Consider the following 27,180-nt stretch of genomic DNA (forward strand, 5'->3'; position numbering starts at 1 on the left):
AAAATAGGGGAAATTTTATTTAAAAGTCCAGATTTCCGGTTCCCCTTTAAAAAAAAAAAAATCTAAAACCGAACAACACTGGACCCACATTCCCACATGGCAGCAGTTGATTAGAGCTAAAATCACGACTTCTCCCTTTAGATAGGGTATGTGTTTTCTAACTCACCATAGTCCTCACCAGCCTGCTTCATTCAAAACCTGGACTTAATAAGTGTCATATTTGAGACCCCGCTCTGTCCCAAACCTTTGCTTATAGCATTTGGCTTGGGAGAAGATTCTGGTCGTCAGCTTATTTGGGAGGCACAGTGCTGTTGCTTTGGAAAACTAACAACCCAGAAAAAGTTTATGGGAAAGAGTGTGCACAACTTTGGTCTCTTTGTGGATTTGGTCATCTTTTTGCCGTACATGTTGTTGGCATATCAAACCTCTCGTCACAAATGTTCTGTCTGAAATAGTAACATGTCCTTCTATCCTATGAGTTGCCACCCAGTGAAGGAATCCCTCCCACTCCCAAGGGATGTTCATGTAGCCTCCACTTGACCACTTCCAGCAGCCAGGGAGCTATTACCTTCTCACGTGGCAGCCAGTTCCATTCTTGGATAGATATATTATTTTAAAATTCTTCCTTATGTTAAGGCAGATGCTGTCTCCTTAGGGCTGAAATCCACAAAATGTTGGAGGTAGGAAGAGAAAGTGATTTTTCAGGCATGTGAACTACCACTCATCCATCCTGCATCCAGGGCAAACATTGATAATCAGTCACAGTATTCTTTATCACTGAGCCAGATAGTAGAATGCAGCCTTAAAAAAAATTTTTTTTTAATTCTTTAAAAATTATAGAAGTAATAGGTGTTTACTTGCAACTAGTGAAGTGCTACAAAGTTACATAAAGAGACTGTTAATAATTCCTCCTCTCCAAGGTAAACCAATGCGAACGGCCTAGGGTGTGTCTTTATACACATTTCTCTATACACATACACATGTAGATACAATGAGGTGTGTAAGGATTTTTGTATGGCTTTTTCTTTTTATGAAAATGGCATTGTATTGTATGTATTACCATGGAGCTTATGATCAGCCCTGCAGGTTGGTGGTGAAAGATCAAACACTATATATAGATGTAAACATGCTATGTTTTTTGTATGCTATCAGAATCAAGCATGTTTTTAATAGCTACGTAATATCTCTTTGTATGAGGTGTGCCCCAATTGATTAATCCTTGCCCTTTGATGGATACTCCTGTTGCTTCATTTCTTCTGGATCCTTCACACCATAGTGCCCCAACCAGCCACTACCAGTCGTTGGGAGTTAGCCTGTGAGGTAAAACCCATTTGTCGTGTCTGATCCAGTCTGACTCCTTATCTTACACATTGTAGAGAAGGGAAGCGGACTAGCTCCAGGTCAAAGTGAATCAGTGTCTAGGGCAAGACTAGAACTGAATTTTCTTGACTCTCAACATTTCCCGTGTCCCCTCTCACTTAGAGCCATCCACCCTGGTTCTCCTCTGGAGCAAAAGAACAAATCTAATTCTTCTCCTGTGTGCTACCCCTTCAGATATATTCAAAGTCAGCTATATCATTCCTTCTAAGTCTTCTCTTCCACCGGGGAAATTTCCTCAGTGCCTTCAAACTTCTCTTAGGACAGAGTTTCCAAGTCTGTTTCCCATCCTATGGGCCATTCCTTCTGTCATCTTCTCCGGGGCTGTAGAAATCCCAATTGTGGCTTCTATGCTAACCTTATTTATTCATTCTTTCAGCAAATACATACTGAAAACTGTCTGTATGCCAGTCACCATTCTGGGCACTGGGTAACCATATAGCTTGCTTTTTGGTGGAAAGAGAAATAACAAACATAAATAATATCTGAGGGTGTCAAATTATATAGAAGAAATAGCCTAAATAGTGTGACAGACCCCTTAAATCCGATAGGGAAGCTCTCTCTGAGGAAGTAACATTGAGCTGAGACCTGAGTGACAAGTAGGGGCCAACCATAAATAGGTCTGAAGAAAGAGTTCTAGTGAATAGAAAACTTGTACCAGATGAAATTGGAGAGGCCACAGGAGTCTTGCAGGGACCTGTAGACCAAGATCCATTCAGTTTTAGTTTAGGTTTAGTTTAGGAAATCATTGGAGGATTTCAAGCCAGGAGCAACATTTGATTCCTTTTTAAAGATGTCTTGGCGTGCCTGGGTGTCTCAGTCTGTTAAGCGTCCAACTCTTGATTTCAGCTCAGGTCACGATCTCGCAGTTTGTGAGATCGAGCCCCGCATTGGACTCTGTCCTGAGGGAGCCTAAGGAGCCTAGCCTGCCTGGGATTCTCTCTCTCCCTTTCTCTCAGCCCCTACTCTGCACATGCATGCTCACTCTCTCTTTCCATCTCTCTCTCTCTCAAAATAAATTTAAAAAAATAAAAAATAATAAAAAGATTTCTGGGGCACCTGGCTGGCTCAGTTGGAAGAGCGTGCAACTCGATCTCACAGTCTTGAGTTCAAGCCCCGCATTGGGTGTAGAGATTAATCAGAAAAGTAAATAAACTTAAAAAGATTTCATTTTCCCCTACACTTGCCCTTATATGCAAAGGGATTGACATCTGGGTCAGTTTGCTTTGTTCAGGTGTCCCAGAGAGGATCTGCCAGGTGAGTCATAGCCATTGTCAGATGCACCTCACAGCGCTCTTCAGCAAGAGGATGGAAGTTCAGGGAGGTGGCAAGACATGAGCCCAGCAAGTTCAGTGGGTCTTTGTGTGGAGTTCTCAGTCCGTGGAGCCAAATGTGGTTTGGGGATAGAGCCAAGGCACTGGTTGTGGGACAGACCAGGAAATGCGAGTCGAGACCTGGAGCTCGAGACACTTAAAAAAAGGCTTCGGAGTAGTGTCCAGAAATCAGTCAACTGAAGAATAGGCCTGTTGTCTGCCCAGTTAACACAGCTCCTGTGTAGTTCCCATCCAAGAGAGGAATTTGGACACTTTCTAGCTTGGGAGTTTTTTACTTTGGATGTGACCCTTCTCAAGTTGGCATCCTCCGTGCTCTTAGGAGTCTGGATGACAGGCATCTTTGGAAGCCAGGGGACTTGGGTCAGGGTAGCCTTCAGAGGAATGAAGAAGAGGTCTGGGGGAGACTCACCTCAGAGCAGAGATGAGTGGGATCTTAGAGATCAGAGCTGCACCTTTTCCAGAGTGGCAGAGCTGGGTTGAAGGAGGTAAGATTCCCCCAAATCTTTGAAAAAGCCTTTGTCCATGCCCCTACCCTTGGGCACCTAGGCAGTTACTGATCACTTAGCTATCTGCATACTCGAGATCTCCACTGAGGTCACCACCCACTCACATTCTAGCTTTATGAGTCTTAGATTGACATACATAAACTCCATGGAGTCCTCTTAGCAGGTGAGCAATCACTCTTTCCCACTCTCAGAAGAGGTAGGTCAGGGCATGTGCTGGGGGTCACATGTCACATAAGGCCAGGTTTCCATTAATTCAGATCTTTCCCTGTAGTGTGCAGCCTCTCCTATTTCCCATTGCTGGAAAATCCTACCAACTTAATTCTGCTTCCTTTGGCCCTTTGATAGCTAGGACTGAGGGGCAACCTCTTCTCCTTAGTCTTGCTGAGTCCCAATCAGGTGTTTTTTCTACATCTGGAGATTGGTGGGAAAGTTGGTTTAGTGTCTGGTGTTGGCTTCCTCTTTCTCCCAGGAGCTCAGCAGAGCAGACACCCTAGGAGAGGAAGGCATAAAGCCTCCTTACCCTCTCAACCTGCATTCACCAGGCCAGTTCCAGCCCTTTCATTCTGTCTGACCACCTTCCTTCCTTTTCTAGGAGCCTGGAGAGGTGTGGCTGGACCAAGACCTCCCCCGATGTGAGCAGGTTTCCTCCTCCCCCCACCGCCCGTTGCCACCACGCCAGGGAACGTCCTCAAGCCCTGGCCCTCAGGGGAGAGGTAACAGGAGCTCTGAGCCGAGACCATGTGACGGCGCTGGCCCTCGCCACCGCCGTCCCCCCCACCCTGGCCCCAGGCCCGGCACCATGATGTTCCGCGACCAGGTGGGCATCCTCGCTGGCTGGTTCAAGGGCTGGAATGAGTGTGAGCAGACGGTGGCCCTGCTGTCACTTCTGAAGCGGGTCACTCGCACCCAGGCCCGGTTCCTGCAGCTCTGCCTGGAGCACTCGCTGGCGGACTGCAATGACATCCACCTGCTAGAGTCAGAGGCCAACAGTGCTGGTGAGTCTCCACCCCGGAACAGGAGCAGATATCGGAGGGCTGAGGAGGCCCACCCCACAATGTGCTGAGAAATGTGGGTTCTCAGCTTGTTGGTGGAGGGGGAGTCCCTGACCTCCCAAGTCATCATCATTGGTCTCCTGGGGCTTTGTTGCCAGATATCCTCAGGCATGAAATGAGGGGCTACTGGCGGATGGCAGTGCAAACTGGAAACAACCTATAGCAGAGGAAGAGCTATGTAGGGTGGCTTGTCTGGGTGACTGAGAGGAAGGGACTAAGGTCATTACTTACGAAAGGGGATTGGAAGCTGAACAAATAAGTCATTTCTCAAGCTCTGGGACACCAGAGCTAGGAGAGAATTTTAGAAATTCACAAGTAATCTTAAACTGTTCTGTAGGCACAAAGGTAGGTTGGACTTAAGGCATAAATAGCTTCAACAGAATTTTAATTTAGGTATAGTCCATATCAGTTCCCTAAGCACTCAGTAGAGTGTGTACCAGGAGCCTGGTGAGCCAGGCTTCTCTAGAACTCTCTCAGGGGCCCCAGTCATAGACAGGAGTCAAGCCAGAGAACCCTCTCAGGACACACTGCTGAAGCCATTCTGGCCTCTAGGCTTCCACAGGGCGGGATGGAGAGCTGTTGACCTCAGTGATGGGTGAGAGAGATGGAGGCCAGAGAAGAGGACATTTCGTGCGTACTTGAAGCTAACTGGAAAGGGGACCCAGGGGCTCCGTGTCAGTGCATCCAAACCCTTCCCACCTTCTCCCCCATAATAATAGCTCACGTTAAGCCCTTAGGACACACCAAGTACTGGCTGTACTTATATACTAACTTGGAAAGCAGTGTTTTTTAGTGGCTCTAGGGTCAGACTGTCTAGGGTTAGATCCCAGGTCTGTCATTTGCGATATAACAAAGTAACTTTCTGAGCCTTGGTTTCTTCCTCTCTAAAACCAAGATAGTAACTATGCTTACATTTTAGGGTCGTTGTGAGCTTTGAGAACAGTGCCTGGCATGTAGTAAACACTCAGTAAATGTCAATTGTTTTTATTGTGAATAACTCATTTAGTCCTCACAACAACCCCATGAAATTGGTACTGTTATTTTCCCCATTTCATAGGTAAGGAAATCCCCATGGGCTGCTAGGAGCCACAGAGTTGCCTGGCTTCCCTCATCTCCCCAGGCCCATTGCCTTCGTAACAATCCCCTTTATTTTTCCGAATATTTACGTATAAGTCAGAGAAGCACCATGGTTATAGGGTGAGGTGGCTCCTCGGGCCAGGACTCACACCGGCTTTAAGTCCCAGTTCTGGCAGACAGTGAGAGCAAGAATCTAGCAAGACTACAGCAGGCTCAGAGCTCAGCAGCTTCACACCCCTCCACACCAGGGAGGGCTCATCTCTGCTCTGACATCGGTGGCAGGAGTTCTTGGTTGTGGTATGGCTGTGCCCCCAAGTAGGGCTCCTGTGGGGCAGGCCATTTTCTTATGCAGCTTTGTCACACTTCGCTACCACCCCATCCTGTGAAGGCAGTTGGATGAGCACTAAGTACCAATCTTGTCTGTATCTCAGAATCACCAGTGGTGTTTATTCTATTTATTAGAGCATGTTTAATTTTTGCATTTGTTTTCAAAACTTGTAAAATCAAACCCTATGAAAAGTAAAAAGTGAGATCTCCTCCCTTCCATACTTCCATCTTCCCAATTGGTGTATGTTTTGTGAGAGATTCTGTGATGTATGAGTATGCACATAGTCTCCCTTCAGCTTTTTCATTATTTTGATCATTTGTTTAAAATGTTTTAATGTTTTATTTATTTTTGAGAGAGAGAGAGAGTACGAGTTTGGGAGGGGCAGAAAGAGAGGGACACACAGAATCCGAAGCAGGCTCCAGGCTCTTAGCTGTCAGCACAGAGCCTGACATGGGGCTCGAACCCACGAGCCTGAATGAAGATCATGACCTGAGCTGAGGTTGGATGCTTAACTGACTGAGCCACCCAGGCACCCCTGTTTTGATCTTTTTTTTTTTTTTAAGTTTATTTAGTTATTTATTTTGAGAGAGAAAGAGCATGTGTAAGGGAAGGGGCAGAGAGAGGGAGAGGGAGAGGGAGAATCCTAAGCAGGCTCCACGCTGTCAGCGCAAAGCCCTGAAACCAAGAGTTGGCTGCTTAACCAGCTGAGCCACCCAGGCGCCCAGATCATTTTAATACATAGAGTAGAACACTGTGCATATTAACCAATTTCATTTAACAGTGTAACTTGAAGATCATTTCATATTCAGCACACATGTATATGCCTCATTGTTAATGGCTGCGTATTAGGAAGAATAGGTATTTATAGAGGCCTACCTGGGTATCAAACAGTTCTTTACGTTTATTACTCATTTAGTCTTCACAACAGCTCTGTAAGGTAGTCTTACTGTTCCCTCATTTTATAGATGAGTAGACTGAGGTCTGGAGAGGTTTAGTGACAAGGAGACTGAGGTCTGGAGAGGTTTAGTGACTTGCCCTGGGTCATACCACTGGTCACAGGTGGAACTGGAATTTGACTTTAGAGCTCTTGCTCCTGACCAGTAGGCTCTACTTTATGGTCTGTTTGGTCTCACTCATACAAACAGTGCTGCGATGAGTACCCTTTAAGCATCTCTAAGATAAATTCCTAGAATTCTGTGGAACTGCTAGTTTGAAGTGATGTGGATGTAAAAGATTCCTGGTTACCACATCGCCTTAAAAAGACACGGCACCCTTTATACCAAGAACCTGATGCTCATCCCAGATGGTTTGCACTGGGATTTGGGGGTAATGCCTAGCCAGGGTTGAGAATTGATGTGGAACGAATTCACTGATGAATGAAAATAGGAATCAAGGTCTTCAGCCACAGCCCCAGGTCAGATGGCAAGAATATATAACAAGCTGGTACTTAGATGGAGAGGTAGGGAAAACTTAGAGTGAGAGAAGGAGGGCTATGGTGTATATCAGAGTCAGCAGGAAACCTGCCAGGACTAGAGCAGAGCATGACTAGAGAGAGAAGTGGTCACAGAGGCAAATTCTGCAGACCGTTAAATGACTCTTAATGGACATGGGGACTCTGGGACACCTGGGTGGCTCAGTCGGTTGAGCATCCGACTTCAGCTCAGGTCATGATCTTGGAGTTTCTGAGTTCAGGCCCCACATTGGGCTCACTGGTGTCAGCACAGAGCCTGCTTTGGGTCCTCTGCCCACCTCTCTTTGCCCCTGCCCTGCTTGCGTGCACACTTGCTTGCTCTCTCTCAAAAATAAACAAACACTAAAATAATAATAATAATAATAATAATAATAATAATAATAATAATAATAGACATGGGGGCTCCAAGACTAAGGAGGCCTGTATCTCCTGTCTCGGTCCCTCCCTCAAGTAGAACAGCCCCCTTGCCTTATTTGTGAAGGAAGTAGCTTCTTCCTGGGCCTAGAGGCCTACCTTGTGGGAGGAACTGTGCATCCTCTGACTTTATCTCTTCCCTTGTTTGTTATGGGCTTCCCATTCCCTTGTGTTTCCCGAACTTGCGTCATTGTCCACATCACCTGGTGGGAGGGAAGTGACTCTTAAAATCCAGCCTCCCCACCGCCCCAACCCTGACCCAACCCCTGAAATCAGAATCCTGAGGGGATGGGCCTGGGAACACGTATCCAAGTTCTTCTGCTGACTAGACAGTTTGAGAGATGATGCTCTGCTGGATGATTCATTTGTTACAGGACATGAGAATAGGAATCAGAACATCCAGGAGTTCTAGATCCAACTCTGCCACTAAAACCTCTTGTGCATTGGACCAGTTCCACCCCTCTTGAGCCTGAGAATCCATAACTCTCCAAGTGCCTCTTGGGCTCTGAAATAATGTACCAAAGAAGGTAGAGCCACAGCCAAGTATATAACTTTGGGGGCTCAGCACATTTTTCTAAAGGAATAGCTCTTAATATTTTATGAGATGGGGGGTGCCTGGGTGACTCAGTCAGTTGAGTGTTCCAACTCTTGATTTTGGCTCAGGTCAAGATCCCAGGGTTGTGGGATCAAGCCCTGTGTCAGGCTCCACACTTAGTGTACAGCCTGATTAAGATTCTCTTTCTCTCTCTCTGCCCCCTCCCCTGTGCTCACTGTCTTTTGAAAAAAAAAGTGGGGGAGGGGCAGAGGGAGGAAGGAAGGAAAGAAAGAAATGGGCAGATAGGAGACCTGGTGGCTAGTTCGATAAGCATCTGACTCTGGATTTCGGCTCAGGTTATGATCTCACAGTTTGTGTGATTGAGGCTTGCATCAGGCTCTGCGCTGACAGCACAGCACGGAGCCTACTTGGGATTCTCTCTCTCTCTCTCTCTGCCCCTCTCCTGCTCATTGCATGTTGCACACTCTTTCTCTCCCTCCCTCTCAAATAAAATAAACTTAAAAAAAAAAAAGGCAGGGAGTATGGACGGCTTGATCTAGGCGAGTCCCAACCCTGGCTTCATGTCAGAATCACTCAGGGACTCTATAAAAATAATCTGAGGCCTGGGTCCTATCCCCAGCGAGTCTAATATTTTTTAAGCTCCCTAGTTGGCTCTTGTGTGCATCCAGTGGAGAACCACTTGTCTTGATACTGACGCTGATGCTGGGTGGGCCCAGGAAGGTGGTGACCTGCTGGGAGTGGGGAGTTGGGGCTGTAGAAGGGGAATCTGGTCTGGGCTCTTCCTCTCAAGCAGTTGGGAGGGTTTAAGGAAGTCCCCCAAACCCAGGCAGCCAGCATTGGTTTCATAGAAGCAGAATCTGAAACAATACCCAGGAACAGAAAAGCAATACCCTAAGGGTCTGTGGAACAGGAAGGAGAGGCCCCAGGTTTCCCCTTGTTGTCATCCCTGTTGCTTCTCCCAATGCTGTCTTCCCTGCCTGTGTGGAGCTGTAACAGTAATGCTAGTCCTCTCTTTCCTCCTGATGCTGACTTGGACCAAAAGAATAGAGCCAGGGAAGCTGAAATCCCCTTCCCTCCCAGGTCCTTCAGCTTCCTAGGCCACATTTCCTGCATTTCTTTCCTCCTCCTGTCCTCTGAGTCAGAGTCCCTGTATCCAGCAGGTTTAAGCTCCTCCCTATCTGGCTTACTGAATCTGGGTGGGGAAACTGAGGTCAGGAGGGGGCCGTGGCTGAATGAGTCACCGGAGCTCAACTCTCATGCCTCCACCCTCCCTTTCAAGCTCTACTGACACAGTTCATCAAACAAAAATGTGAGCCCCCTGGCCCTCCCCCATGTTTGTGTGAGCTGGGGTGAGATAGAGAAGGGCATGTTTGCAGCCAAACCCCAGCCCCTGTGACTAGTGCCTGAGGCTGCCACGATTATTGCAACAGCCCAGCACGTAAAAATGGATTTGCTCTGTGGCAGTCTCCAAGATATATTTGGCTCCTATGATTTGCCAGGACCCAGGGTCATGACCTATTTAGCTTTGGTCACCTGGCCAAGGAGGGTACTCATGCACAGTGTCTCTGGTCCTCTCCGTGCCTGCAGAATCTGGGTTTGCAGCTTGGTGAGAAGCAGCCATTGGCATCATGGCATTCCCAGCCCCCTCCCCCATCCGCCCACCTCCAGAATTTCATCATTGCTTGTTGTACGTCTAGCTCAGAGGAACCAGAGATATGTCTGTTTTTGGTAAATAACTGCACGAAATCCCCCACCCCTGTTGGGAATCTTAAGGGGGAGTCCCAGATGTGCCCTCCCATATTACTTGCTCCCCACAGCCCTGAAACAGCGTGGGCTCTAGATCTTCAACCAAAAGCAATGACAATAACGTTTAAAATGACAGGAGTACTTAACACATGTCAGGTGCTTTGTATGATTGTCTCATTGAACCTTTACAACAACCCTGTGACATAGTGGCTTTTACTACCCCCACTGTACAGAAAAGGAGACCAGGCTCCGAGAGGTTAAAGGACTGGCCCACAAATATGTTGCCCTAGCTCATAGAAGCAGAGGTAGATTTTGAATCCAGGCAAGTTTGCCTGTTGAACTTGTGCCCTTACTCAGTATACTCTGCTAGGATATGAAACAGGGTCACCTGAGGTCAGGGGATCCTCGAGAGGGCACGCTATACACACATAGACACCACTACCTTCTAGGAGACCATCTGGGTTCAATTCTGCAGGTATTCATTGGGCCCCCGCTGTGCCCCAACTCTGGGCCAGACTTTTTTGATCTGAGCAGGAAACGAAGTTTCATCCCCACCCGTCATCTGCAGCCCCAGCTGGGCTCACCCCAAGGGGCCTGAGGCTGCGCAAATTCCTTGGACCAGATCCAGTGCTCACTGATGCTTCCCAGTCATGGGAGGCCCGCCCTCCCCACCACACCGCTACACAGACACATGAGCACACATTTCCCCAGGGTCAGCCTCCAGTCGTCCAAAACCACTCTCTCCTTTCTCCATGGTAGAACAAGGTCCTTCATTGAGCCCAACCCTTGGGGCTGTTCTGTCACGTCCCCTGGCAGTACCAGAGGAGAAGCTGTGTCCCTTAGCCCTGGGGTCCTGGCAGTATCCTGGGGTGGGGGAGGGACTAGACAAGGCTTCTCTCTGTCCCAGATGCCTCTGGCTACTCTGTAAGGCCTAAACAACAGCGATTGAGAACATCAGGGTAGGGCTGGAAGGAGTAGGCTGACTGTTGGAGGAGAAGGGAGAAAAACACCAATCACTGAGTCCTACTGAGTGCTTACTGTGGGCAGACTCTGTCAGGTGCTTTACATGCACTGTCTCCCTAAATCCTCTCAGCAGACCTGTAATCCCTCCTTTCCAGAGGAGGAAGTGTATTGCCCAGGCAACTGCATAACACAGCTGGGATATAAGTCTTTGACTTTCTGTCCCTAATCTTCATCACGCTATTTCTCCTCATCAAGAGCCAAAAACTCAGGGATTCAGCCAGGGGAATGGGGTACCAGGGTATTCATTCCTATATGATCTAGTGCCATGTGGAGGTGGGGGGTGGGAAAGGTGAAGGCTTCCTCAAGTCAGGAAGGCCTGTCCCACCTTGGAAACATCCTTAGATATGGAGGTGACCTAAGAGACAGCCTTGTAGTCATGGGAAGCTGGTTCAATAAGGTTTCCTAGCCTTGAGTGGTAGGTCCTGCATGAGATCAGGAAAGCCAAGGATGGCGGAGGGGGAAGGGGGTGGAGAACAAGAGATTCGGCATTGAAGAACTAGTATAGTGTTGTTGGTAAATGTTCCTCCCAATTCTAGAAGCTGACAGACCTGGGCTCAGGTCTTGGCTCTGTCTGTTTGAGAAAGTGATTCCACCTCCTGAAATTTAGTCCCTCATCCATAAGATGGCAATGTTTTTTGTTTGTTTGTTTAATGTTTATTTATATTTGAGAGAAAGAGAAAGAGCATGAGCAGGGGAGGGGCAGAGAGAGAGGGAGACTAGACTCTGAAGCAGGCTCTAGGCTCTGAGTTGTCAGCACAGAGCTTGATGTGGGCCTCGAACTCACAAACTGCGAGATCATGACCTGAGCCGAAGTCAGACGCTTAACTGACTGAGCCACCCAGGTGCCCCTTTTTTTGTTTTTTAATTTTTTTTAATGTTTATTTATATTTGAGAGAGAGAGAAAGAGCATGAGTGGGGGAGGGGCAGACATAAGATGGCAATGTTAAAAAGAGTTGAGGTGAGGTTCTTAGCATAGTGTCTGGAATATAGTAAGTACTCAATAAATGGTATTCATTATCATTATTATTGTGTAGTATTACTGTTCTATTTTGGCCAGTACTATGGGCATAGCAGGAATTGATGACTCTGAATGAATAGATGAATCCCTGGGCACTTAAACAGAGGTTCTTTAGGCAGCTTAGAGCAGAGAGTCCCAGGCCAAGAGAATGTGCAGTTATATGGTGAGTTGGGAGTTGCGTATGATTCATTTTCTTAGGGCTACAGATGTTAAGTGTTTCCTTTGCCCTGTATCATTTTCTCCCACCCTGCAGTCCATTGAGCTAGTCACAGAAGTGGTAACAAGGTTTTCAAGGAAGACCTGTAATAGCTCCTTCCCAAGGCCACCTTTATGTGGCGGGTCTGGGGCCTTATTACTTAGGGAGTGACCTTCTGGGTCAAAAGGGGAAACCTGGCTCATCTCCATGAGACAGATTTAGGCCCTCACACTGTGGGATAGGAAGGAGATGTCACCAGATCACTGTGGCATGGACTGGCCAGTGAGGCTTCCTGGAGGAGGGCAGGTTTAGGCAGTCCATTAAAAGACAGAATTCAAATGGGAGGAAAGATATTATTGTAGGTTCAAGCCTTGGATCTCAGTGTAAGTGTGGAAACTTGGATGAATGTGATGTGGAGAGAGCCCCAGGGAATGTGGGGGTATCCCACATCTTTATCTGGAGGAATAGGAGGTGGCGAGTGCCCTAAAAATGAAGGTGCTGTTGGCTAGGAGTTCCTGAACTTGAGTCTGTTGGTTGCCATTGGAAGCTCCTGGTCAGGAACATGACATTTGGTGTGCTTTTGAGAAGACAAATCCGTCTGGGTGAATGGGACCAATTGGAAGAGGGAAATCTAGAGGCTGGTCTCTACCACTTAAACAGCAAGCATTTAGTAAATATATTCTTTTATATGCCTGGCCACTTTCCATTCTTTATCAGCTTATTGGATCTCAGAGGAACACTGTGAATTGGGTACTGTAATTATCCCCAAAACTATTCAGGTTAGGAAATCCGTGTGCAGTGAGGTTCAAGATGACTTGCCCAAGATCTAGCTAGTAAGTTGGAGTCCAAACTGTCTGATTACAGAGCCCAGACTTTTAACCATTGTATTCCATTGTCATCCGCTGTCAGGGAGGAGGCTCTTCTGATAGGGGAAAGGAGATAGAGGCCATGGAGATAAAGAACAGGGATACAACGAGAAGGGCAGGCCTGGGGACAGCAGGAGGAGCTCAGATTCCAGAGTAGCAAGTTTGGCTGATTGGGGGGCCACAGCAGGTATTGGAGAGTAGGAGTGTTGGAACCAGGAAAAATTACTCTGGAAGTAGGGTGAGTGCATTTGGTCTCACCTGTATGAAGGACCAGCTCAGAGGTCAAGGGGTCATGAAGGGGGAAGGGAAAGGAGATTGGAGCTGAGGGAGCAGGCTGAGGGAGTCCCCTACCCTGGCTTCTCTGACATTCCCTTTGTTCCCTCTGTAGCCATCGTCAGCCAGTGGCAGCAGGAGTCCAAAGAGAAGGTGGTATCCCTCCTGCTGTCCCACCTGCCCCTGCTTCAGCCAGGCAACACGGAGGCCAAGTCGGAGTACATGAGACTGCTGCAGAAAGTGCTGGCCTACTCAATCGAGAGCAATGCCTTCATCGAGGAGAGCCGCCAGCTGCTCTCTTACGCCCTCATCCACCCGGCCACCACACTGGAGGACCGCAATGCACTGGCCCTCTGGCTGAGCCACCTGGAAGAGCGGCTGGCCAGCGGCTTCCGCACCCGGCCTGAGCCTACCTACCACTCACGCCAAGGCTCAGATGAATGGGGGGGCCCTGCAGAGCTGGGCCCTGGGGAGGCAGGGCCAGGCTGGCAGGACAAACCACCCCGGGAAAATGGACACGTGCCCTTCCACCCATCCAGCTCAGTGCCGCCAGCCATCAACAGTATTGGGAGCAATGCAAACACAGGTGAGGGAGTGGGGGTCCCAGGAGGCCATACCTACTTGAAAAAGGTCAAACTGGGCTCTCTCTCTTTACTTGCTCTTTGGTCCTGGGCAAGTCTCATAACTTATCCGGGGCCTCAGCTTTATAAGGCAGTGCAGAGGTTGTGAACTGACATTCCTGAAGCCATATCTGACCTACAGACTTGTTTTGTTGAGCCCAAACACATTGAAACTTTGGTTTTGTCTTATGCTTTAAAATAAATTTGGTGACATAAGAAATTGAGAATTTTCCCCTAAAACTCCAGATTTCAGCTTCTCTTAAAAAGGAAAAAAAAAAATCTGAAAACTCAAGGCTTGTATTCCTATAGCAGCAGTAAGAAGGGGTTGAAGGATTAAATATTGTCCACCCCCTTCAGACCCTGCACATGTACCCCAGTTGGCCTCTGGCCCCACCACCTACCTCCCTTTGGGCATGTCTGACACCTGCTTGGCCTCTGAAAGTATTGAGTTAATGGCCAAAATCTAAGGTCCATTCCAGCTTAGACATGGTGGATTTGTGGATGTGGTTTCAGCTAATAGCATTGTTTCTGAGAAATCTGTGTCTGTAAGCCTGTTTATATATAAGATGTAATTCACTCTATATGGTAGTAGTAACGGTAGGTAGTGTTGAGCATTGACTGTGCTGTGAGCACTTTTCTGACATGATCTCGTTTAGTCCTGGTCACAACCTTATCATCGGCCTCATTCTATAGATGAGAACACTGAGATCCAAAGAGGAGAAGTCATAACAAGTAGTAGAACTGGCCACGGTTCAGAGTTGGGAAGTCTGACACCAGAGCCTGCCTCTGGCCACAATGCTGTTCTCCAACCAAGTGGTCTAGAAAGGGCTATCTTGGTAAGCACCCCAGAGGCTGGGGTGAGCAGTAGGAGCTGGTATCCTAGTGAGTTTCTGAAATACTAGTGGAAATGAACAAGGTAAGGGAAAGTGGGATTTCCGAGACTTGGTGAGATCATATTACCTGACTCCAGGTGAGAGGTTTCCAAGATTTCACCTCAAGATGGCTGGTCCCCTTTGGCTGGCTGGTACTGGCTAAAAGAAGTCAAGAGAGTGGCAGTGAAATGTCATCCATGCCAGTGGGCGGGGTGAACCCTGGGTCTCTGGTACCCAGCTCTGTGGCACCTGGTACACACCCTCTGTCCCCTGAGTATCTTTCTTTCCCCAGTTTAATATGGATGTCCTGGCCACCTGCCTCCCTCCTAGGTGTTGGTAAGAATCAGGGAAAACAGGGATGGAGGGCATTTCTGGCAACTCTGGCAACCCAGAGGGTGTTAGACCTTGTTTTATAGTCTCAGAGCATCATAGTTTCTGGGTCCAAATGGAGAAAATATACTAATAATGATAATTCTAGCTAAGATTATTGAGCATTCGGTCTTTTCCAAAAGCTGTTCTGAGAACTTTATACATACAGATTCTTTGGCTGAGTCACAGAAGAGTCACTTGCCCCAGGTGGTATAGCCAGCATTGAAATCCATGCAGTGTGGCTCCACAGCTCATACTTGTAACTACTCTGCTACATTGCCTCCACCTAAAAGTGACCCTCCCATAGATGCTCAGACCTCATCAATGGGAGGGGTTACCATGCAGGGTGCCCATGCATTTCTTCCTCCCCCCCAATAGGAATAGCAGCTATGAAAGGACTAAGCAAGAACATTGTCAGAAAGGGGGTGTGAACCAGAAGAGAGAAAGGAATTGGGCATTCCAGGTAGAGGACATAGCATGAAAGGAAGGCACGGGGTGGCAAATTGGAGTATGCAGACATGTCTGGCTGGGATGGAGAGGTGCAGGGATTTAAATGAGTAATTGCAGTAGCCAACATCCACGTTTACTATGTGCCTGCCCCTGTGCCAAGGACATTACTTGGAAACGGAGGCAGAGGGGGCAAATAAAGTGACTTGCCCAGGATCATAAAGTTAATAGGTGGCGGAGCCAGAATTTCAGTGCAGATCTGTCTTGACTCCCAGATCTCAGTATATTAAGGCCACATTCTGGGGGGCCTCGAAGGATAGGGTGAAGCTTTTCAATTTCAAGCAGTAGCAGGAAACAGGAAACCATTAAAATATTTTTGAGTGGGGAGCAGCAAGGACTGGCCTGTAAGGGCAGGCAGGGTGGGTTTGGGGTGCTGCCAAGGACAGACCAGGGTTTCTCGGAGAGTGTGAGGCCCTGGATCTCCGGCCGGCATTCCTGTTTTTATAGCCCTCATGCTGTGGCCAGCCTCCACCCCAGTGCCTGGCCAAGCAGCACTCCTCGGGAACTGCACGATCATTCCAATCAAGATAATTTCCTGCCCTCTCAGCCTTGCCTGCCTTCTTCTTGGCTGAGAGGGAAGGAGGAAGAAGCCATAGGCACCAAGACAGGCCACAGAAAAAAAGAAAAACCTATACCAAGTCCCCTAGGGCCTAGAAGGTGCCATTTTCTGGAAAGCCAGAGCCTTGGAAGGAGCCCTGAGCAGAGGACCCCAGAGGTCACAGCAGAGGTGGAGGCTAGCCTTAGGGGGCTATCAGTGCACTGCCCTTTCCCTCAGGTGATTTCCTGGCTAGGAACATAGATATTGTCATAGATGAGGGAAGGTGTTTTGGAGCCTGTACCAGGCTGGTTGTCCTTCCTGGGCTGAGTTTCAGTGGAGGACTGACAGGAATTCCAGGCTTTCCATCAGAAACAAGGCTAGGGTTCTTAGGTCTGTGCCTCCCAAACTTGCTCTGGGAACTGGGGCAAAGGGCTTCTGTTCCCTGAGCCTTGATGTTCTCACCTACCCAGGGTGAGGTTTTTTGGCTTCGTTTCCTTGTCTTTTTTTTTTTTTTTTTTTTTTTTTTTTTTTGACTTTGGGTACTTTTGGATTCCCTATGCCAAGCTTAGAGGCACCCTCAGGTCCATAGGTGCCCTCTTTTTGGCTTTTATGAAATTGAGGGCTCTTGTGTATCATAACCCTGCACCTGGTCATGGCAATACAGAAATGCGTTGGTGGGATTGCTGTTCTACATGAGCCCAGAGTCCAGTGCAAGAGGCAGGCTAGTGATGGAGGCAGTAAATGCTAGGCTTGAGGCAGTAATACAGGGCCCCAGGGAATGCAGAGGAAGGAGTCATAGAAGAGGTAACACTTGAGTGAGGAGCGAAGGCTGAAGTGGCTGTCAGGGAAGGGTGGAAGAACAGTGAGCTAGGCAGAGGGAATAGCTCCATGTGAAGGTCTGGACGCTCGTGGAAACCTGCCCTGTCCTGAGAATGGTTCAAATCAAGTTGAATCCCTTTTCCTGCCTCAGGAATGGGATGGATGGAGGGTGTGAAACATCCTGTGGAAGAAGGCCTCGATTCACCCTGAGTCACTGGGCCTCATGGGTGGCTGATTTTAGCTCAGTACCAGAAAAAAACTTTGGCAGGTGGTAAGACCCAATGACAGGGATATTGAGGAAGCAGTTTATTTCGTTCATTCATTTACTGTACAAATACTAATGAAGCAGCTCCTCTGGTCCAGGCTCCACTGTAATTACTGACGATACAAAGATGTCACAGATCTTGTATCGTACGTAGCAGGGGGGTATACAGTTAATAAGCAGGTAAACAAATAACTAGGTAAGATCACTTCAGTTTGTCATGGGTGCTGTAAAGAAGATAAGTAAGTATCCTATGATGGAGTAACCAAGATTGGTGGTGGGCAGCTAGTCAAGGAAGGCCTCGGAAGAGATGTCATGCTTGCTTGAGATGAGATTTGAGGAAGCCAACTGCCAAGATCAGGAAGACAAGAAGAAAGCAAGTGCACAAGTCTGAGGTTGGACAGCTTGAGTGTTCCAGGAACAAATGGGGGGTGGGGGTGGGGGAGTAAAAGCTAAAAAGGCTTGAACTGACAGGTGAGCTGTGGGAGGTGAGAGGTCAAAGGGTCCAGGTCCTGCCAGGCCTTGTAGGCATGTGGAAGAGTTTGAATTTTATGCTCAGTGTGAAGGGAAGGGATTGACTTGGTCAATGCAAGTTTGCATTGCAAAATTTTGCAATTGCAAAAATTTGCATTTTTAGAAGGATCAACATGGCTTCTGTGAGGTGAATGGGGCTGTAGGAGGCAAGAAGGAAGGCAAGAAACCAATAAGGAGGCTGTGGCAGTAATTCCAACAAGGGACACCAGTGACTAGGACCAGAGTGCTGGAAGAGGAAGTAGAGAGATTCAGAGATGTGGCGGAGAGCTTGCCGATGGGTTGAGTGTGGGGAGTGAGGGAACGAGCACTATCTGGGAGGTGGTTCCCCTCACACCCCAGGGTCCCTTCCCCTTGTTGGATTCTGGGGCTGAGCAGCCATCCATGGCACCAACCAGGGGGGCACAGTCTCCTGTGGTCAGATCTCCAAGCCTGACCTCTTGCCTCTCCCCCTCTGGCCAGGTCTCCCCTGCCAAATTCACCCCAGCCCGCTGAAGCGCTCCATGTCTCTCATCCCCACGAGCCCCCAGGCCCCTGGTGAGTGGCCGAGTCCGGAGGAGCTCGGGGCCCGGGCTGCTTTCACCACGCCCGACCACGCACCCCTCTCACCCCAGAGCAGCGTGGCCTCCTCTGGCAGTGAGCAGACGGAGGAGCAGGGCTCCAGCCGGAACACCTTCCAGGAGGACGGCAGTGGCATGAAAGGTATGACAGGGGAGGGCAGCATTAGGACCCTCTGAAGAGAGGCTTCTGCATGGCTTAGAGGACAGAAGGAAGGTGGAAGCTTCCAGCTTCCACCTTCCTGTCACCCTCTACCCTGCCCTAGGCAGGGACAGGTCTGAAGGGAGGAGAGAGTCCCTGCCCTTAAGGCTCAAGACTGAGCAGAGAGATCCCCACAGGCCCTAGTCTGATGTGGGAGAAATCCGTGCCCTCAGACACCCTAGCCTGACAAGGAAGCCAGGACAGAGTGGTAGCTGATGGAACAGAGCTTCTAGGAAGACTTTTAGGGACATCGATGAGGCCATCCTAGTACATATCCAGTCGAACAGCTCAGGAGGGTCAGATGTCCTGCTGTCAGGGAAGGCCACCTACAAGGGTGTGGCTGGGCAGAAGAAGTGGTTTTTGGACCCTTGGCTTCTGCTTACTCCTCCCAGTTTTCTGCATCTTTAATGTTGCCTCTGGTTTATTCCTGGTTCCTCCCCACAGTCCTCCCTCTGCCCTGGTCACAAGGGCCGGACTCCTGACCTCTTGCTCTCCTTTTCCACAGATGTACCCTCATGGCTCAAGAGCCTCCGCTTGCACAAGTACGCAGCCCTCTTCTCACAGATGAGCTACGAGGAGATGATGACACTGACTGAGCAGCACCTGGAGTCTCAGGTGAAGCCAAGGGGACCATCAGGGAAGGTGTTGGGGGTGACACCATTTTGACAGTACTCTTGAAGCCCAAGCCTCTTGCATCTCCTCAGGCCTTGTTGGGGCACCCCAAAGTATCTATCCCCTTCTGCCCCTACCACAGAATGTCACCAAAGGTGCCCGCCACAAGATAGCCCTCAGCATCCAGAAGCTGCGTGAGAGGCAGAGCGTCCTCAAGTCCCTGGAGAAGGTGAGGACCTGGTATCCCCGTCTTCAAGGCCAGCCGGCTGCCCACTGGCTCTGGGTAGCCTCCCCTTGGGGCCTTCACAGCCCTCAAGTCTGATGTCCAGTGGCCCCAGCCCTAGGGAGGGAGGCCAGGAGCAAGTCAGATCACCGGGGTCACTTGCTTGTGGCTGAGAGGCTCCCCTTTTTGTCCTGGTCTTTGTCTCCAGACTTTGTTAACTCGGTCCCTTCTGTTCCCTCTCTTTTCCATTTCTTAGTGGTATTTCTGGTGTCTGATGTCTGAATGTCTCCCTGTGTGCATGATCTCTCTTTCCGTTTGGTTCTCATCCACTTGCTCCCCTTCCGTATCTGCCTCAATTTGCATTCCTTGTCCCCTTTTCCTGCCACTTGACTTCTGCTTCCCACCCCCACCCCCAGTGTCTTGATCTGAATCTCTGGGTCTGAATCTGGTCCCATTCTTGGCGGGACCCTGAGACCCCAGCATCAGACCTCCTTGAGCCCCATGGAACGTCACCTCGAGGGGGGAAAAAGGATATGCATATACAGATGTGTACGTATATGTGAGCGTGTAGTGCCCTTACTTCCTTTCTCTAAGTGCTAGGACCCAGGGTTCCACCAGCCCTCTCCGATCTCTGTCTGACCTCGCTTGTATAGTCATTCTATGTAGCTGTGGGGGTCAGCATGTGACCCTGTCTGTGTCCTCCCTACTCAGGATGTGCTGGAAGGAGGGAATCTGCGAAACGCTCTGCAGGAGCTGCAGCAGATAATTATCACCCCCATCAAGGCCTACAGCGTCCTCCAAGCCACCGTGGCTGCTGCCGCTGCCGCCACCCCTACTGCCAAGGATGGGAGCCGGGGGGAGCCACCACTGCCAGGTGCTGAGCCTCCCCTGGCTCACCCCGGCACAGACAAGGGCACTGAGGCCAAGGACCCTCCAGCTGCAGAGAGCTACCCCCCTCCACCAGCTCCAGCTCCCACTGATGGCAGTGAGCCAGCCCCGGCTCCCGTCGCCGACGGAGACATCCCCAGCCAGTTTACACGGGTGATGGGCAAAGGTGAGACCCCCCCAAGGCCCCTCAAGAAGTTTGGGGACAGGGAGCCAAGTGAACTAGTCGTCAGGGATCCAATCCAAGTTAAATGGTGGGAACAGCTTTTTTAGAGTACCCTGGGAACTAGATCACTTCAGAGAGTAGCTGAGACTGAAAGTAGCAAGTGTGTCCAGAGCAGAACGTCTGCCCTCAGGTGTGTCCAGGTTGATGGTACGAGACAACTTTTACTTACCTTCAGAGTGTCTCCAGCCCGAGCAGAAGACCAGACAGTGTGTCGGTGGAAGTGGTGTACAGTCGGTGCGAGGCAAACCCACAGCTTCTTTCACAAGGAACTAAAGTCCACAGACGGATATGTTGAAACTCATAACAGGCTCCGCCTTTCCTAAGGCAGCATGGCATAGCAGATTTTACACTTGGGTCCATATCATTTTAGCTGTGTGACCTGGGGCAAATGATTCAACTTCTCTGTACCACTCTGGTGGGCTTTTATATCCTAACGATAGCCAGGGGCTGTGCTTGGCACATAGCTAGAGCTCATCCAGCCTGAGTTTCCTCTTCCTCCGATGCTGGCCGGCAGGGACCGGGGGAGCTAGACTATGGCAGGGGACGTGCTGGGGCCGACCTTCCTCTCCCCTGTCCCACAGTGTGCACCCAGCTGCTGGTGTCCCGACCAGACGAGGAGAACATCACCAGTTACCTCCAGCTCATTGAAAAGTGCCTGACTCATGAGGTGAGGCCTTCTCTAGAGTCCCAAGAAGGGAAAGGCTGCCCTGTCCCTCTCAGGATCCACATCCCTCATGTGGTCCTCAGGGCCCTGCCCGGCTGGCACCCACCCTCCTCTCTCACCAGTGTTGGCTTCAGTGGGTACCCCGTGCTCTCTTTCTCAGAGCCTTAATACCTATTCCTTTTTTGGGAGCCAGTTTCCCCTCCCTGCTGCTGGTCCCTCGGCTCTCATTTCCAGCGTATACACCTCAGGAACGCCTTCACTGGGCCTTCGCGGCAGATCAGTCTTCTGCTCCTGGGCTTCTCCCTCACAGGGCTCGTCCCAGTTTAGATCACGTGTGTATTATCTTCTCAACTAAACCGTGAGCTCTATGTGCACAGGTCACCCCTGCGTCCCAGCATTGCCTGGCACCGAGCAGGCGGTCAGTAAATGAGTGGGTGAGTGGAAGGCAGATCTGAAAGCGTACCCTCCCTGCCTCGCCCTCCCAATCCTAGGCGTTCACGGAGACGCAGAAGAAACGGCTGCTGTCCTGGAAACAGCAAGTGCTGAAGCTCCTGCGGACCTTCCCGCGCAAAGCCGCACTAGAGATGCAGAGCTACCGGCAGCAGAAAGGGTGAGTGGCGGGTGGGGGCTGGGGCGCAGGGACCTTCCTTCTCTGGGCCCTCGTTGGTGGATGGAGAGCGCGGACAGGGTCACTGGCGTGGCGGGCCGGGAATTGGTTGTCCTCATTCAATCCGCTGAGTGGCCTTATACCGTCACCCAGTGAAGACTCTCCCAGAAGAAAATCAGGGTGTGTTCTGAGCACCAGAACAGGGTGCCGAGCTGGCAAAAAGCGGCACCCACCCCTTTGCCTGTCCCTTGTTCTCGCCTCCATGCAGGGGGCTCCGAGGTCCCTTCTCACGCCAAGTAGCAAATACCGCATTTGAGAGTTGAGGTTAGGAGAAGTGCTGTAAGTGGATGTGAGGAGACCTTTGCTCCTGTCTCCATCCTGGGGGGTCCCTTGGGCGGGAGAAGAGAGCGTGTGTGATGCAAGGGCTTGGACGGGGAGTCCTTGCTCGGAGCAGGTCTGTGTTCTGTCCTTCCCATGGGGATTGTGGGGGGAGGTGAGGAAGGGACGGACAGAGGGGCCCCCTCCCCATCCACCTAAACTGACACCCTGCCTTCTGTCTCACAGCTGGGCGTTCGGCTCCAACTCGCTTCCCATAGCTGGCTCTGTGGGGATGGGGGTAGCCCGGCGGACCCAGCGGCAGTTCCCCATGCCTCCCCGGGCCCTCCCGCCCGGCAGGATGGGCCTTCTGAGCCCTTCGGGCATTGGGGGCATCTCCCCGCGACATGCCCTCACTAGCCCCAGTCTTGGGGGCCAGGGCCGACAGGTGAGCCGGCCGGAAGCAGAGGACGTGGCACTTCTGGGTTTGGGGTGGTGGTGCCTGGGCTGTGTGTGTCCATATCTCTGCATCTGGGCCCGGCGTGGAAGGGAGAGGCTCCTTTGCCAGCTCCATGGCGCCTGGGCCTGGGCCTCTTCCCTCTCAGCTCACCACTTTCTCTTTTCCCGTGCCCCGTGCAGAACCTGTGGTTTGCCAACCCCGGAGGCAGCAACAGCATGCCCAGCCAGAGCCGCAGCTCTGTGCAGCGCACCCACTCCCTCCCGGTCCATTCGTCGCCCCAGGCCATTCTCATGTTCCCTCCAGGTAAACTGCCCCTACCCATGGGGCTCTGCCTCAGCGACACCCTAGGTGGCCTTTCTCTCAATCCGATTCCCACTGTCCTTTCTCATCTGCTCACCCCTCCTTATACCTCCCGCCACTCTGCACCCATCTTCCCACATCGTGGGTCTTCTTGTACCCTCCCCCATCCCACTTCAGTTTTCTTTCTCAGATCCTGTCTGCTTTCTCTCAGTCTTTCTCTCCCCTACTCCCAGCCCTGCATCTCCTCACCTCTCCCTCCCTGTGTTGCAGTCTTAAGGTCCTTCTTGGTCTCTATCACCATCTCTTTAGAAGTTCATTAAATACTCAGTCTGGAAGGGGTGGAGGGGATGAGACAGAGCGTCAAGGCCTCTATGGAGAGGAGTCCTGCCTGTCAGTGCACTGGGAACCAGTGGGAATTCTTTCAGGCAAGAACCAGGCAAGAGTCAGTTCTTGGATCAGGTCTACACTAAAGGATGATGTAAGAGCGGTTTTCTCTCTGTTCACAGGCCAGCCTAGAGGTGAGAGAGCAGAATGAGGTGAAGTGGGCAAAAGGGAGGTTAGAGGAACGCTAACCTTGCCTTGCTCGTCAAGTGGGGGTGACCCCGCCCTGGGCCGTGCTGGGCCTGCTGCCGGCCATCGAGGCCACAGAGGCAGATGCGGCTGGTCTGGAAAGGGCTGCCTCTGGAGAGATCTTACGTTTGCGGCTGAGGGTGGCGCCTGGCTGGCTCATCAGTAGAGCATGCAACACTTGACGTTGTGGTTGTGAGTTCGACCCTCCACATTGGAGGTAGAGTTTGCTCAAAAAAAAAATTTTTTTTTAATGTTTTACTTATTTTTGAGACAGAGAGAGAGCATGAGCAGGGGAGGGGCAGAGAGACAGGGAGACACAGAATCCGAAGCAGGCTCCAGGCTCTGAGCTGTCGGCACAGAGCCTGATTAGGGGCTCAAACTCACAAACTTTGAGTTTGTGAGATTATGACCTGAGCCGAAGTCGGACACTTAACCAACTGAGCCACCCAGGCGCCCCCCCCCCCAAATTTTTTTAATTCGATTTGCAGGTGACCCTAAGCTCTTTGTGTCATAAACTGCCAAATCGGTGGAGATTTTTAATTTAGGAGATTACATGAAGTGCCATCTGTCACAGGCAGAGGCCCTGCCATTGTGTTCATCTTAGCCTAGGACTTGGCACGTGGTGGGCCTCTGTAACTGGTGTAAATGGCTGGATGGATGAAGTGCACGAGCAAAAAATTGAAACCGTTCTTTTTACGGGCGTGCTCTGTGCCGCGCTGTGTGTCCAGCGGCTCTCCTGCGCTGGCAAATCAGAGCCTCCCGGCTGCACACATGAGGGCGCTGGTGTCATTCCCATCAGATCAGTCGTGAATCTGACACTCAGGTGACTTGCCCAAGGTCAAAACATTTTTTTGTTAAGGAGAGACAGTTAGGTGTCTTGACATGGTCTGAGCTCAGGGTTCATTGGGAATGTGACGACAGGTGAGGCTGGAGAGGGGAGCAGGTCCTCTGAACTCAGGCAGAAAGCTCAGGCTTCCTCCCTGTAGCAGTGAGGAGCCAAGGGAAGGGTTTTAAGCACTGCGGGGTGGGGTCAGGGTGGCTCAGGGAGGTGGGTTGTTTCACCAGAACAGGAGACCCTTTTGAGAGGTGGTTTGAGGACAAGCCCCCTGGCTGCTGTCCTGATTTGCCCCGCCTGCTGGGCCTGCCCAGATGACATCCAGCCCAGAGAAGCAAGTCCAAGTGGGGATGGGAAGGGTTCTAATGAAGCTTCTGCACCAAATACAGAGTCCAGGAGCCCGGGGCTGCCCAGTGCCTGGGGCAGATGCCCAGACTCTGCCTAAGGCAACATGTAGCGTGTGGCCTCCAGGAAGCTCCCTCAGCTTCACATCACTTCTCGGTCGGCTGATCAGGCTTTGTCTGCATTGCTAAGCCTCTGCCTGCGCCATGACGCACCCAGGCCCGTCTGTGTCCTTCATCTCTGCCCGGTCATACTTTCCGTCCGGTGTGTGCCATGTCTCACGCAGTTTTTCGGTCTCTTGCCACTCTCTCCCTCCCTCCTTTCCCTCTTATCCCTGTCAGCCCCTCCCCCATGCCAGCCCATCCAGTCCTTTGTCTCCTGGGTTCTGCTTCCCACCTCAGTTCAGTCCTCACGCCTCCCTTCTCTCTCGCCCTCAGACTGCCCGGTCCCTGGGCCTGACCTGGAGATCAATCCCACTCTGGAGTCTCTATGTCTGAGCATGACAGAACACGCCTTGGGTGGTGAGCATTTCCTCTTTCCCTGACCCAGCTCCCACCTACCCAGCAGCGTCTCCACCTCTGAACTGAGCAACTCAGAGCAACCTGAGGGGTCCCTAGGGGAGGCCAGCCTCCAGGGAGGGCCTGACTGGGATGACAGGCTACCCGAGCGCCTTTTCTTGGGCCTCCCGCCAGTTCCTGATCTTCCTCCCTTCCTCCCTTTCTTATCACAGATGGGACAGACAAAACCTCCACCATCTGACGGGACCCACAGCCCAGCGCACCCATAGGCTCCCTGGGCGGCGGGCGGGGGCCAACCCCCAACGGGCTTCTCCGCGACAGCGAGAGGGTGGGCTGGCTCAGCTATACATTCTAGTATTTTTCTACTCTCTCACCCTTTTAACTTTTGTTTAACATTGGCACACGCCTTGCTCACTCCCAGGCCTGTCAAGGGGTCTCTGCTGAGGCTCAGGGAGGTAGGGGGCAGCCAGGATAAAGGGGCAGGGACTGGCCAGCCCGACTGCCCCTCCTTCCCTCCCTCGTTCCCCCACCCGGCCCCGTCCCACCCCTGCCTCCTCCAGACTGCTGGCCCCCTGCCCCTCCCAGGGGAGCAGCTCCCCCCTATCTTGTGGGGCCTGCTCAGAACCATCTGACATTTGTGGAGAGAGAAGTGGGGTACATAACCTGCTCTCCTGGATGTTATTTGGGAGGGGCTGAGGTGAAGGGTGGTGGATGAGTGGAGGAGCCTCTTTTCCTCTCCTCTCCACCTTCTTCCCCATTCTCGTCATTCGCAAGGACAGGAGCCACCCTCCTTTCCCTCACTTCCTTTTGCCCTGTTTATCAGAGGTTCTCTACAATTAATTTCTTAGGCCTATTTAAGATGCATATTTATATAGTTCTTAACGGTTTTTCTCTCTGATCATTCCCTCTCATTTTTAGAATCCCCAGGCCTCTGAGCCAAGAAAGTGGCAGGGGGAGCCTGAATTTTACAAGGGGAGAGGGCAGAGCCCCCTCCTCCAGACCCCCTAGCCCTTCCCCACTTCCCCCCAGCCTGGGCTCCCCAGATGCAGTGGTTGAAGGCCGGGAGCCAGGGCAGCGAGTGAGGTCAGGAAGTCTGTTGCCTTAACATCCCCTTCCCGCAACCAACACACCCTTGTCCACTCCCGGGTCTGGTTGCTAAAGACTTGGGGGTAAGGAATAAGGGAAAGGGGATTGTTTGGTTTTTGGTTTCTTTCCCCACCCCACTTTTTCTTTCATCCTTCCCCTACCCCCCATTCTGTCATGACCTCACTTAAGTGAAACACTATATCATAACCCAGAGATTTGTCCCAGCCGTGGAATCATACAAACCCTCTGGTCTCTGTTCCTGCTGAGGGGTTGTGCTGGGGCCCAGGTGGAGGGAGGGGATTTGGGGGTTCAGGCTGTGGGGAAGCCAGGGTCCCCTATTCCAACCCCCCTCTTCCTACTCAACCCACCCCACCCCCCTCACTGGGACATTCTCAAGCTTTTCACACCGAAAAGGAAAAAAAAATGTTATTTTTAGATACATTTTATGAATAACTTTTGTTATGAATATGGCTGGTAACCATTGTGTATGTTATTAAAGATACAAAATGTTGGGAAAAAACAAAAAACCAAAAAAAAAAAAATTTTAAAACCACCGCCCTCCCTGCACTCTCACCCCATTCCCCAGACCTTCTTGCCTCTGCCCTCCTGGTCTGGCCCTCCCTCAGCTCTGAGCCCAGGGAGGGGGAGGAAGCCAGGGGGGAGGGTGGCCCTGGGGATCTGCTAAGGTCCCCACCTCCTCTCCCAGTGCCGGGCTGGGTGGGGTGTCAGGTTTATTTATGTACCTCTTGCACACTCATCAACCTATGCAAGTCCCCACCCCGGCCCCGCCATGTTTCTGTGCCTTTGCTCATTCCCCTCAAGCTCCCAGGGCTTCTCCAGTCCCCCTCCCAATAGCCCCGGGAAGTGGGATGGACAGGGGCCACCTCGTTTGGAATCAGCAGGGTGTCCCTCTTACAGGACCCTCACCGCCTCCCAGCCAAGTCCTGTCTTCTTTGCTACCCATCAGGGTGAGCAGGCTCTGCCTGGCACTGGGAGGTGGTGAGGGACACCCCCCACCACACC

General features: G+C 51.0%; 1 protein-coding gene across 1 annotated transcript in view; it reads left to right on the plus strand.

Annotated features, from left to right (window-relative positions):
- The window catches only part of SAMD4B (sterile alpha motif domain containing 4B), a 36,602-nt gene extending 9,979 nt beyond the window's left edge, over positions 1–26,623 (plus strand). Inside the window, exons 2-13 of the mRNA XM_027044651.2 lie at positions 3,810–4,212; positions 13,353–13,823; positions 18,218–18,457; positions 19,020–19,129; positions 19,269–19,355; positions 20,061–20,403; positions 21,042–21,127; positions 21,616–21,734; positions 22,296–22,494; positions 22,686–22,809; positions 24,991–25,074; positions 25,284–26,623. Coding sequence (XP_026900452.1) covers positions 4,017–4,212; positions 13,353–13,823; positions 18,218–18,457; positions 19,020–19,129; positions 19,269–19,355; positions 20,061–20,403; positions 21,042–21,127; positions 21,616–21,734; positions 22,296–22,494; positions 22,686–22,809; positions 24,991–25,074; positions 25,284–25,312 — 2,088 coding nt within the window. The 5' untranslated portion in view covers positions 3,810–4,016 and the 3' untranslated portion in view covers positions 25,313–26,623. The remainder of the gene's footprint in view (positions 1–3,809; positions 4,213–13,352; positions 13,824–18,217; positions 18,458–19,019; positions 19,130–19,268; positions 19,356–20,060; positions 20,404–21,041; positions 21,128–21,615; positions 21,735–22,295; positions 22,495–22,685; positions 22,810–24,990; positions 25,075–25,283) is intronic.
- Positions 26,624–27,180: the final 557 nt, after the last annotated feature.

This window comes from Acinonyx jubatus, chromosome E2, assembly GCF_027475565.1.
Source record: "Acinonyx jubatus isolate Ajub_Pintada_27869175 chromosome E2, VMU_Ajub_asm_v1.0, whole genome shotgun sequence".
NCBI classification, from domain to species: Eukaryota; Metazoa; Chordata; class Mammalia; order Carnivora; family Felidae; genus Acinonyx; species Acinonyx jubatus.